This window comes from Megalobrama amblycephala, linkage group LG1 (genome assembly GCF_018812025.1).
Source record: "Megalobrama amblycephala isolate DHTTF-2021 linkage group LG1, ASM1881202v1, whole genome shotgun sequence".
Taxonomy (NCBI): Eukaryota; Metazoa; Chordata; class Actinopteri; order Cypriniformes; family Xenocyprididae; genus Megalobrama; species Megalobrama amblycephala.
Genome location: NC_063044.1, coordinates 26,171,690 through 26,185,971, shown reverse-complemented (window position 1 = coordinate 26,185,971; position 14,282 = coordinate 26,171,690). Strand labels below are relative to the sequence as shown.

The window sequence follows — 14,282 nt, the reverse complement described above, 5'->3', positions numbered from 1 at the left end:
ATTATTGTGCAAATTATTATTACTGTTATGCTTTGTTCTCCAATTGTTGATGTTAACAACATTAGCATTGCGTGACTATCCCTGCGTCTCAATCAGCTCCCTAGCTCGTGAATCATCATGTAAATGAATGTGGCCGATTCCCTGATCAGTGCCCTGACTACTGAACTAGGGAGCTGACTGAGATGCACGCTATGTGTATTTAGTGTGTATTAGCGTTATCTGTAGATTTCCATTTCTGTAGCCACTCCACAGTCCAAAGTCTTTTGCTTTTTGACTACGAATGAATCTCCAGTTGTCACTGATGATTGTCAAGTATCAGACTGACATTTAATTATTTCAGCCTCTGTGAGAACAGACTATAAATGATCCGCTACAAAAAACCAACTTGCCTGGACTTTTTTCTGTTTACGGACGTGATGTAATGACTGCATGCTCGAATTTCCCACGGAAATCCACCAGGTCACTCTTATTATAAAACAATATTACAAGCTTACCGTTGTGAATCGAGCTAAGATAAGGAGATAGTTTTGAACGCTGGCTGGTTATGTACTTGCTCAAAAATTGATTTTGGATCATTTTTAATCAAAAAAAGTTACGGACTGCAGCTTTAAAGTACATTTAATAACTTTGTGTCGTGCTTTAAAGAAGTGCACTTATTTTGTTGTGTTGACTAACATACTAAAGTACTTGATTATATCAGTAATAAATGTAGTATGTTATTCAATATTACATTTAAAGTTAAAACATTTTAAATGTTCTTAATTGTATCTTCATCTAAACAAATGTGTAATTACATATTTAAATACATATTTAAATACACTAAAATATATTTGTTGCAAAATATGGTAATCTGCATTTACATAAATGTGTTAATAATCCTGATCTGAGCTGATCTATACAAGCTCTTTGTCATGTTGCTGGACTTCTAGCAGTGTCACTGGCCAGGGTGGAGATGCTAATCTATTTTGGGTTGATAGACTTCCACTTTCCAGTCAGGCTTTTCTAAAGGAAAAGGTAGTGCTTATTGTCAGAAGAAGTTTGTGAACCCTGCACAGAAGAGGAAATGGAATGTAACAGCATAGTAGCTGCTATCCACAAACCCCAAGAGGCAAAACACCCCTTCATCTGCCCTTCCTCTGACCAGCCACCTAAAACCACTGACCTGCCTGTGAGTGTGAGGTGGGTTTGGCCCAGTGGCACAATAGAAATGCCAGAGCTCCACCCCAAGCACTAGACAGAGAACACACACACACACACACACACACACACACACACACACACACACACACACACACACACACACACACACACAAGCAATCCTGACTACCTTCAGAGGAACCTGCACCCACCCACCTCTATCTATACACTTTGTGTTTACATGCTAACAATCATCCGTTTCAGGCCATATCACACAGAGACTGGTGTTTGTTTATTAAAGGTACAGTGTAACATGAATCCTTGGCATTCACAATGTAGCCGGTCAAAAAATAAATCTTCAAATCTAGGACAGAATGTTACTAGATGCTAAATGAAACCGAGATACACCACTGAGAATAAAGTAAATTTGGTTTGAACATTCTGTGTACAGACAAATAAATAAGTCTGAGTTTGATTTTAGGTCCGAACAGCGTCAATCGATGTGAGCACCAGCGTGAGAGTTAGTGTGGTTTGCTAGTTCACATCAGAGTTTGGAAAACTGGTTTCGTACCAACCAAACAAAACAATCTCTGATGTCAAACAGATCAAAAGCTCAACTAAACCAACCATCAGAAGATGAAACACACTCAAGAGTTCAGTACCTCAGGGTTCGATACATGGCCCCCTCCTGTTCTTTAAATTAACTCTTTGGGACCAATTATTTAATTAATTATTTCCTCTATCATAACACTTTTTTATTGCAGTGCTTCATATGTTGCTGCCTCCCCTTGTGAAAAAGAAGTGTGCTTAAAGGGTTAGTTCACCCAAAAATGAAAATTATGTCAGTTATTACTCACCCTCATGTCTTTCGTTCATCTTCGGAACACAAATTAAGATATTTTTGATAAAATCCAAAGGCTCAGTGAGGCCTCTATTGACAGCAAGACAATTAACACTTTCAGATGCCCAGAAAGCTACTAAAGACACATTTAAAACAGTTCATATGACTACAGTGGTTCAACCTTAATATTATAAAGTGACGAGAATACATTTTGTGCACCAAAAAAACAAAATAACGACTTTATTCAACAATATCTAGTGATGGATGATTTCAAAACACTGCTTTATGAAGCTTCAAAGCTTTACGAATCTTTTGTTTCGAATCAGTGGTTCAGAGAGTGTATTAAACTGCCAAAGTCACGCAAACTATTGACATTTCTAAACACTTATGACGTAACAAAGCCTTGTTTACTGAAATCACATGATTTTGGCGCTCCGAACCACTGATTCGAAACAAAAGATTTGTAAAGCTTTGAATGAAAATATCATTTTGATATTGTTAAAAAGTCATTATTTTGTTTGTTTGTTTTTTGGTGCACAAAAAGTATTCTCGTCGCTTCATAACATTAAGGTTGAACCACTGTAGTCACATGAACTGTTTTAAATGTCTTTAGTAGCTTTCTGGGCATCTGAAAGTGTTAATTATCTTGCTGTCAATGGAGGCCTCACTGAGCCATTGTATTTCATCAAAAATATCTTAATTTGTGTTATGATGATGAACAAAGGTCTTACAGGTGTAGAATGACATGAGGGTGAGTAATTAATGACATAATTTTCATTTTTGGGTGAACTAACCCTTTAATTGTAGTCAATATGCACTTGTAGTGCACTAATGTACCAAAAAGTACTATGGTACTACTAGTATGTTTTTTTTTGTAATTGGCAACTCCATGTTATTCTTCTATGGGTTACCATACTTGACCTTCACATGTCACTTTCACTTCACTTTAATAATCTTTTGTCATGTTTTAAAGAAGTGCACTGATTTTGATGTGTTGAATAACACAGTGAAGTACATATAAAGTACTTGATTTTAATTTTTAAATGTAGTGTTATTCAATATTACATTTATGTACGTTAATATAGTTTAAATGTACTAAATTGCAACTTCATGATTATAATTGTGTAATTACATATTTATTTAAGAACATGACATACAAAGTGTACAACAGAAATGACAGTATATACAGTATAGCCTATTTTATTTTACCATTCTTCTTGACGGTACTTTTGAAAGTACACTTCAATCACATTCAACCAAACAAAACAATGTCTAACAGATCAAAAGCTCTTTTGTGAAAGTGCCCAACTAAACCAAATATCATGTGATGGAAGAGTTTGTTGCATGAAGTTCTCAAAAACTTTCAAGCTTTGCTGACCACACTATAGCTAACAAATACTGCAGAATTACTGAGACACGGATGCTGCCACAAGACCAAAAGTATTTCCTTTGTCTGGATCCTGAGCTTGTTTTTAATTAATAAGGACAGCTTCAGGGTCAGATGTTCCTGTCGTTGTTGGTGGCCCGAGGGTGGGAGCACTGCTCCTAGATCAGTGCCTACAGACAGGGGAAGTGTGATATCTGCACATCCATGAAAAACAATCAGAGGAAACCACTCTCAGATTTCTGGAGTGCCTGTTCTGCCAGCGGCTCCAAGAACAGATTCCCACAGACTGACTACAGCATCTTTGAAGATCTGCTTTCAAAACACACCCACGATCACATCATTGTGCTTATACTATAAATGTGATTTTATTTAAAAGTTCAAAATCAAAATGTATCGAATTTCATGTACATTTTAAACAGAATGAAACCTTTAAATCCCACTGGGTTCCCCTTTTGAATTTATTACATTAAATTAAATAAGTTTTACTTGATGTGCTAAAATGAGATAAAAATGAACAGAAAATGTTCATAGTCTCTGTGTGGCATTTTTCATGTATTAAAATGTTTAGTAGTTCATTGCCATGTCCTGTATTCTTACATTAGAAAATGAATGTGATTACATGTTCCTCTTGTAAAAAAAAACAATGAGGAAAACTATATTTCCACTTTAATCTAATCTTAGTTTTAGTTCTTATTGATTCATTTTGAATCAATATCTGTTGATGTTTCCTCTGAACAAACACAACATGTAGTTCAGCCCAGCCTCCAGCATGGTTTTTGACAGGAAACAGCCAAGATCATTTTAAAGCTCAAAGACTCCAAGTCCTTTTTGTGTCAACCTGCTCTTACAGAAAGTTAATATAAGGTGAATCATGGAGCTTCACTGAGATTCCAGAGTAAATGTGCCACAGGGTGACGTACCCTTGTTTCTTCCTGACAGAGGAGTTACGCAAGAAACAGCAGCTGACCCGGAGAGTCACGGTCGATTTCACCCAACACAAAAGCACTTCCACGCAAGTAATTGCCTGAGAGAAAAGGCTTATGTAAGACCAGTCATCTGTGCACGATTGAAAAACAGCCCTGCTATCTTTGCAGATTTCATTCTGACTTCCTCTCGGAGCAGTACAGGAAAGCAACAGGCTTTTAAAAAGGAAAACCATGGGAAGAGTCATGTGGTGGTCATGAAAACATCAGAACACAGACCAGGTTTTCTCAATTATTTTCATTCAAACACTTCTGTTGTAGCACAATAGAGATTTACAACTCTCGTATAATAACAAAAGCCAAAAAATGGAACTTGCAACATCAGCAGGTTTTAAAGGGTTATTCTTTAACCGAGGATAAACTCCTGTGGAGTCCAGTGTACATTAGATGATGTATTTTTGGCCTTTCGCCACTTTATAGTTGTAAAGAGAGAAATGATTTGGAGAATAGGAAGGAACAGTATTGTGACTCAATGTGTCGGATATTGTGACTGTATCGTTTTATCTACAGACACAATGTGTATTGTCGGAGTATTTTCTAGGCCCTGTATACACCTGGTATTAAGATGCATTTTGTCGATTGGATCACAAGTGGATGATGCTAAATCCAGGTGTAAATAGGGTGTAAAATGTATTTCTAATGAGACCAGGCTCCAAAAACACATTAGAGCAGATTGCTTTCGTAATGGAAACGCTCATGTGGTCGAAAGGTCAAAAGACAGTCTACTCTCCGCCAACTGACCTAATGCATAAACATTATGGGAAGCGTGTTAACCAGATGGGATTTAAACTTTGTCGGCAGAAGACTTATGTTTGGTTTGAAGAGGAAAAATGTACCAAGCACAATGTTCTCTCACCATTCCTGATTTCTAATTTGCTGGACTGCTTCACAAAGAAGGGTCAATTCTGGATTTGCACAGTTCTATGCTAGTCGATGAGTTGAATCAACTCCACAGCAACTACATAAATGTATTCACTAACCGTTCAGAAACGTCCAGATGCATTCTAAAAGTTGTAACTTCTTCCTGAGTCTCTTCATCAGTGTCTGACTCCAGTTTGAACAATATAAGGCTGAACACGTTACTGACATTCGTCATTTTGGCTGCTTGAGATTCTCCAGCTTTGTTGTTGTTGAGCAACCGAAGTGTGAGCTGTTAAAGCTCCGCCCTCCTCTGGAAAGGGGGCTGGGAGCAGCAGCTCATTTGCATTTAAAGGGACACACACAAAAAATGGTGTGTTTTTGGAGACTGTCCTCCAAAAAAAAAAAATGACCCTATAGGTCGTTTTACAAGCAACTTATTACGAACCTATATTTACATTTTAAAGTCATGCACCCTCTAGTTGGCATAAAAATAATGACAGTGTTGGGTTACGTCTGTCGTCATGAAATGACGTATGACTGTCGTTACCAATCAAAATGCTTGTTCATTTAAATGCAATGTGTGGCCTTTTTACACCATTTCTCCTATTTCCATTTAGCAACACTAATTTTCCATAAACGACTACACCCACCCCCCATCCCTAAACCTACCCTTAGTGATTTATAGTGCATTTACACTTTGTAGAGCATATGCGTTCCCTGGGATCAAACCCACGTTCGCATGATCACATTATTGCATATTGTATTATCTGCCAATTGAGCTACGCGAAACCCGAAATATGATGCAGATAAAAGGGAACAATGCATTAAAATGAAAATGTCCTGTTGTCGATAGGGGCGCCACTTTAGTAAACGCTCCTATGGGTCGTATTTCAGGGAAGTGACAAACAACCAATATGGGCGTATTGGTTGGAGGACATGTTAGTTTTTGCTCACACCCAAAGGGGGGCAAATTTGACAAGCTATAATAAATGATCTGTGGGGTATTTTGAGCTGAAACTTCACAGACTTATATTACATCTTGTGAAAAGGGACATAATAGGTCCCCTTTAAAATGCTATATGTTGCTAAAGTATTGTGAGCAGTTGCTTTGCCGTTTCTGGGAGGTTAGTTACTATTGTTTTTTAAACTGGTTGATTCCTATAGGTGGTTGTTAGGACATTGATAAACGGTTGCAAATGTCTTCTGAAAGTTTCAGAGACAGATAGATTGGATTTGATGGACAAATGCTGTGGGGGAGGAGTAACAGTCCCAAGATTTCAATGGAAATCTATGGGATATTTTGATTATCAGCTACAAAGTACGAAGTTTGATGTAAGCCAAGTTTGCAAACATAACTAGACTGGAGGTTTGTACTGTTTAAAGCAGCAGTATGATCACTCTGATGTATCACAAACCTACTTTCCTTTCAAGCTGACCCCAAAATTGTCATTGTGAGGAAAGTGTCCCTCAGCCCTCGTGCCGCCCTCATAAAAAACCTGCCCTCATCCGAGCAGACAGTTTAGACTAGTGTATGTGCCACACAGTATATCACCGAGGGCACCGAGGGCTTACAGGTGGGGAGCAGAACACATCCGCACACTCAGACTACAATGCCAAAAGGGCATTCTGGGTGATTTGGTTATGCAGATGACATGAGAATGAATAGGGGGTCTAAGCGGTAAACAGGACCGTCACCATGGGGAGCCCAGCTGTTCTGGAGTCTGGCCTTTTTCCTCCTTGAGTAATGTGCAAATCATTATCATGGCAGCAGTACACACACACAAAAGACACCGCGGTTACAACCGTCTGAACAGAAAATAGAGCGGCGTGTGAGAAAAACACAGCAAGATCTTTCTCAGACAGCTGCTCTTCATCTGAACAAGCTTGTGAACACACAGATGATCTGTTCATCAGGTGAACAGCTTTAAATGATGATAATAATGTTCCTGGAACTGAGTAATTGGTTGTGGTGTGAAACTGTGTGTTAGAGATGTTTACTCAGCATCAAGGCTGAATGGAGTTGTTTGTCTTCTGTGAGAACTAACTCTTCCTGTGGTGGAGGACGTCGTCCTCAACATGCTAGCCACCCACAGTCAATGACTGAAGCACTAGGTATGCGATCTGCCAAGTGCACTACACTGTGTAGGTGTGTGTTTCACAGTTGTCATAGCACTGTGTTATAATTGTTTGAGGAATACAAAGCCATTTTCAATCGCACATATGGACAACAACATCAAAGCAATGAAACTGAATTGTATGGTGTATGTAATTAGACTTTACAGAAAATAAAGTATGGCAAATTTAGATTTATGGGTTAGGTTTAGGGTTCAACTGTGGCAGTACCATGGTAAAGTGGTTACTTTAATATACAATTACCATATTTCATATATTTGCATGTTTCAAGATACTTCAAAGACTTTCATGGAACTACCATGGATCAAGATCAAAAGACCATATCATAATATTTTGTTGGTGTATTATACAAAATAGTGCATGAATACCAGTACACTTACAAAAGTACTGTGGTAATACCATAATATCACTGTACTTTTACAATGCCACAGATGTGACCAAATGTTCAACCAATACATTTTTTTTCAATGTTTGATTCCAATTATACATAACTTCCCTTGTGAAAAAGAAATACATTTTAACATACTTTTAAAAAGAGTCTTTTTTATGAATAGAATATACTTAAGTGTGAACTGGGAACTGAATGTAATGTTTTCAGACACTTAATCACATGTTAACTGCAATTAAATGAAAATGTATTACAGTTTAAATTTTTATGAAATGCAATTATTTCAAATGAACAGGTTTGACCCACTTAAGTAGGACTCTTTATATAACTTCTAATTTCTTCTATTGTCTTTCGAAATATGGTTAAAGTTACTGCTGAATATGCTGAATAAACTAAAATATACTTTTATGTAATTTCCATTGTACGCTTTGCATTTAAATATATTTGTAATTACACATTTGTAAAAATGAAGTAACATATCATAATTTTAAATGTAATAATCGAATACTATTTAAGTATAATTAAGTACTTTACATGCGCTTTAGTATGTTAGTCAACGCATCAAAATAAGTGCACTTCTTTAAAGCAGGACCAAAGATTATTAAAACAATGATTTCAAACTTTTAATTTGGCATTAAATGTGTTTAAAAAATAGTCATGAAAGTGTCTTTCTTTAAGTGGCCTTTTATTTCAGTAATATTATCTGCAAGTAATTTTTTGAAAAATATAGGCCTACTTTTATGATTTTAAGTACACTACAAGTGAGCTTCAAATCTTCAAATTAAACAATTAAGCCCAATTCAAGCATTAAGCACTTCTTTTTCATGAGCGTTTAGATCCTTTGTTTACTATGGTAAATGATTACCATAATAATCATAGGTACACCATGTATTTGCATGATGCATTAAAGTTCCATGGAACTACCAATTACAAAAAACAAACAAAAAAAAAAAAACATACAAGCAGTGCCACAGTACTTTCTGGTGCCTTTCTGTTAGTAGGTTAGACAACTAGTTATTTCATTAAAACTTATAATATAAGTGTGCACTTTATCCTCACAAAAACAGAGCTGCCAACTCTCATGTGCATTCAGCAGGAGACTAACGCAACCGTTCTCACGCGCTCACGCCACACCTTCATTGTGAAAAATATCGTTGAGCAGAGAGGACACTGACAAAGCAGCGACGGACACGACAGAGCAGGTTACTTCTAATATTACACAAAGTGTCAGCTTTCAAATTCTTTCAATTTTATTACGACATATAAACAATACCGTTTGACGCTCTTTAATGTGTAATAACAGAATAACCTTAATAGTAATGCACCAGCTGACATGGTTCCCTGTATAATTTACAGCATTAGTTGAGAGAGAATTTTTTGTACACAGCAAAATCCCCAGAGTTAAACCAACTCTGCTCAGATTACATATGGTCCTGATCTATGTAGTGTTAAAGTAACACTGAAGCAGAGTTAAAGTTAATGAGATAATTAAGTGATTGATTAAGTTATGATTGAACATTAGTGATGAACACCTGCTGTTAACAAGCAGAATCACTGAAGAGAAGCATAACTACAAATGACTTCCAGCTACAGCCCTAGATGAAATCAACTGAAGATAAAAGACATTAAATTAAACAACTCCACAAACAGTATATTATCTCATTAACTTTAACTCTGCTTCAGTGTTATTTTAACTCTATGTAAAGAGGGACCATTTGTTCTCTGATCAGAGTTGATTTAACTCTGTGGATTTTGCTGTGTATATTGATATTGAATCGAACTGAATCGAGATCGGAATTGAATCGCAAGCTTATGAATCGAATCGTGAAATTTGTATCAATTCCCAGCTCTAATAAAAATAGCCTACCAGTCATTGTACCTAAACATTGTAACATGTTGTCAGTAAACCTGATGAAATTCTGTTCAGTTACCAAATGTTTTGACAATCACAGACTACTTTTATGTTTTCACTTTTATATATATATATATATATATATATATATATATATATATATATATATATATATATATATATATATATATATATATATATATATATATATATATATATATATATAAAAGAGAAAAATCCATAATTCTCACTCCAAGCTGAACTCAGAAGTTGGCAGCCCTGCAAAAAGTCTTATGGCAAGTATGGTAATATCATTGTACTTTAAGAGTAGCCTATAATGATTACTATAGCCTATTTACTTCTGAGAGTTTTTAATCAAAGCGCGTGAATCGATACTCTGGTGGTGTCTCACCATCTCTGAGCTCACGGATGTTCTGAGCTTCTCCACCGCGGGAATGTAAACGGGAATGATCTCTCCGTTCCTCTCCGGCACCGGGGGCGGCGGCGGCGTGTCGTCCCGCATCATCTCGTCGCTGATCTCGGGCTCATCATCACATTCGGGCACAGGAATGCCCTCCGTGACAAACTCTCTCACACACTTCAGCTCGTGTTTCTTCAGCAGCTGGTCGGTGTCCGCGTCCACCACAATGAGCTCCAGGCTCCCGGCGCTCGCGCGTATCCTCGCCACGACCTGCTGGTGGCTGTCGCTCTCCACGCGCTCTCCGTTCACGAACACCAGCCTGTCGCCCGCGCGCAGACCGGACAGCTCGGCGGGGGAGTCGGGCTCCACCAGGCGGATAAACTGGCCGGTTTTGCCCTTCTCTCCGTGCAGATGGAAGCCGTATCCGTTCTCGCCCTTCTCCAGGACGCACAGTCGCGGGCGCAGAGTCTGGCTGGGCATCACGCGAGTCACCTGTTGACTTAATCTGATAAATAAATAGAAATGAAGAATAACTGAGAGTCCTGCGCTCAGGTGCTCACGGATGAAGCATGTTAACCCGCTCGCTCTCAGGAAATGCAGGGATTTGTTGCTAATAAAGTATGAAGAGAAAGTTCTAGTGTTCGAGTGTTTGATCGGCAGCACATCAACATCCAAATCCAGCCCATGGAGGAGTGACTCCTCTAGAACCTCCTCCTCCCCTGCACACTTCAAGCTGAAAGAAGGGTGAACTGGGGTCATCTCATTCTCTGGGACTTTTTCTCTTTTTTTCGCACTTTCGACTTCTGTTATATTTACTGCACTTTTAATGCTGGGTTAAAAACAATCCAAGTTGGGTTAAAAATGGACAAACCCAGTGATTGGGTTGTTTTAACCCAGCCGCTGGGTTAAAAGTTTGCCCAATGTGCTGGGTAGTTTTATTTAACCCAACTATTGTTTAAAAATTACTATGCTTAAAATGAACCCAAAATTAAAAATCAGACACATAATTACTAAGAGGCAACAATAATAATCAAAATATGAACATTTATTAATAGGCAAGTTAATAAATGTTTATTGTTTAATTATTGTTCATTAAACTTTATAAATTATTAATAAATGTTAATTTCCAACATACTTTGGGTTCATTTTAAGCAAGCAATACAGTAATTTTCAAACAATAGATGAGTTAAATAAAACTACTCAGCAGGTTGGGCAAACATTTAACCCATTTGCTGGGTTAAAAACAACACAATTCCTGGGTTTGTCTATTTTCAACCCAACTTGGGTTGTTTTTAACCCAGCATTTTTTAGAGTGTGTGATGTCATTCGCACACTTCACAAATGACACAAATCTCTCTGGAATGACCGCTTTTGCTTCAAACAAAAAAGAGAAACAGATGTAGGCCTATAATTAACATATAGCCTACACAATGTATAAATAACACATAAAATATGATTTAAAATTTTGATTAAAATTATGCTGGGTTAAAAACAACCCAAGTTGGGTTAAATATGGAAAAACCCAGCGACTGGGTTAAATGTTTATCCCAACATGCTATGTAGTTTTATCTAAAGCTGCAGTGCGTAACTTGGTTAAAAAAATATCCAAAACAATTTTTGAGCAAGTACATAACCAGCCAGTGTTCAAAACTCTCTCACCTATAGCCCGATTCACAATGGTAAGCTTGTAATAATGTTTTATAATTCAGGTGGTACTGGTGGGTTTCTGCGGGAAATTTGAGCATGTCGCCGTTCGTCTTTGTGTCATTACGTCATGTCTGTTTACATTAATTAATTAACCTTTATTTAACCAGGTAAGTCAATTTAGAACCAATGGGGGGAATGATGGGGAAGTCGACTCCTCGTTGTAAGTCCAAATCCGTATCGGCTGAGCTACCGATCAAGCTTGGTCACGGCCAAAAAAAAAGAAACCCGTAGAGCCAGTCAAGCGACGCAAAGTCCAAAGTACGTTCGTTTAAAAATCGGCCACTCTGGTAAGAAGCGTTTTGAAGTCGTGACATGATATTGTGCGGGGAGATGTGAAAACGAGTCTTTATGAATCCATAATCCGTCTCCGGCCGTCATCGAAACCGTGTATGAAAACGAGCCAAATTGATGTTTTACCGGCCTCTAGCGTTCGTTTCTGTCGGAAACTGCAGTGAGACGTACGCGTCGGTACGTAATTTTGTGTCTCGCGAAAACGTGCCCACGGGTACGTCTCTCCCATGAGACCAGGTTGCAAAAAGCAGGTACAATACAATAGAAAACAAAATAGAGTAACAAATAACACAGTCATAAACAGTGACATATAAAAACAAACAAACAAATAAACAAAAACAAGTACAATGATCTTGAATTATTGACTGAATTGAATTTTTAAAGGAAGAAAGCAATATAAATTAAACTTTAAAGTCTGCTACATATGATTGGAATCATCTGCAGCAGACTTTAAAGTTTGGTTCATTTATTAAAACTGAAAAGAGCAACGACCAAAAGAGGTAAGGACTTTGGGTATGCAGAGATGAATAAAACTGCTGACTTGTATTATGAACATTAAGAAGTGACTGTAAAAATATGGAGTTTTCCCAAGAGTTTCAACTGCAGGTTTCAAACAGAGATGGCGATAAAGAGGCAAAACTTACAGACTGCAGCTTTAAAGGGTTTGTTCACCCAAAAATTAAAATAATGTCATTTATTACTCACCCTCATGCCGTTTTACACCCGTAAGACCTTCGTTCATCTTCAGAACACAAATTGAGATATTTTTGTTGAAATCCGATGGCTCAGTGAGGCCTGCATAGGGAGCAATGACATTTCCTCTCTCAAGATCCATTAATGTACTAAAAACATATTTAAATCAGTTCATGTGAGTACAGTGGTTGAATATTAATATTATAAAGCGACGAGAATATTTTTGGTGCACCAAAAAAACAAAATAACGACTTATATAATGATGGCCGATTTCAAAACACTGCTTCATGAAGCTTCGGAGCGTTACGATTCTTCTGTGTCGAATCATGATTCAGATCACGTGTCAAACCGCCAAACTGCTGAAATCACGTGACTTTGGTGCTCCTATCCGCTGATTCGACACACTGATTCATAACGCTCCGAAGCTTCATGAAGCAGTGTTTTGAAATCGGCCATCATTATATAAGTCATTATTTTGTTTTTTTTGGCGCTCCAAAAATATTCTCGTCGCTTTATAATATTAATATTGAACAACTGTACTCACATGAACTGATTTAAATATGTTTTTAGTACATTAATGGATCTTGAGAGAGGAAATGTCATTGCTCCCTATGGAGGCCTCATGGAGCCATCCGGATTTCATCAAAAATATCTTAATTTGTGTTCTGAAGATGAACGAAGGTCTTACAGGTGTGGAACGGCATGAGGGTGAGTAATAAATGACAGAATTGTCATTTTTGGGTGAACTAACCCTTTAACTCAATATTGTTTGAAAATTACTGTATGACCCAAAATAAATAAATTTTTTTTTTTTTAAATCTGACATAATTATAGAGGCAACAATAACAATCAAAAGGTGAACATTTATTAATAAGCAATTGTTTATTATTTAATTATTATTTGTTAAACGTAGTGATAAATGTTAATTTATTAAACACATTAATAAATGTTTATTTCCAGCCTATTTTGGGTACGTTTTAAGCCTGCAATATAGTAATTTTTAAATAATATTTGAGTTAAAACTACCCAGCAGGTTGGGTAAAACATTTAACCCAACCGCTGGGTCAAAACAACCCTATTGCTGGGTTTGTCCATTTTTAAGCCAGCATTTTTTAGAGTGTAAACCAATTTAAATAAAATTAAAATTTAATTATATTAGCTAATAAGAAAATGATCTGTCACGTTAAATGGTATAAATAGATGACAACCGACAGTTACGGCTCATTCCCTCTGCCAAATCCCAAAATTTTGTCAAAAGTTAGTGTGCTTCAAATAAGACAGTGTAAGTGAGACATATATGAAAGAAACCAAGAAAATTAAAGGTAACGAACACCTTTAAGCAGAATGTTTTCCTATCAGTTTTTCAGTTGAATTGAAAAAGTGTAGTTTCACGATGTTAATCCATATTTTGTTGCATAAAAACATCAGATAAAAGTTTTATTTTTTACAGACATGAAATCAGAGGATTTCAATCACATGGCACCCAGCTAGAGAATGGTAATGTGCACACAGACTTGCATGTAGGGTACACATCCCACATTTCCCAGTGATCCATATTATCTGAATTCATCCTATACTAATCTCTATG

General features: G+C 37.1%; 1 protein-coding gene across 2 annotated transcripts in view; it reads right to left on the bottom strand.

Annotated features, from left to right (window-relative positions):
- The window catches only part of slc9a3r1b (SLC9A3 regulator 1b), a 43,028-nt gene extending 32,232 nt beyond the window's left edge, over positions 1–10,796 (bottom strand). For both annotated transcript variants that reach the window (XM_048186535.1, XM_048186541.1), the window contains exon 1: positions 9,995–10,796. In XM_048186535.1, coding sequence (XP_048042492.1) covers positions 9,995–10,762 — 768 coding nt within the window. In that variant the 5' untranslated portion in view covers positions 10,763–10,796. The remainder of the gene's footprint in view (positions 1–9,994) is intronic.
- Positions 10,797–14,282: the final 3,486 nt, after the last annotated feature.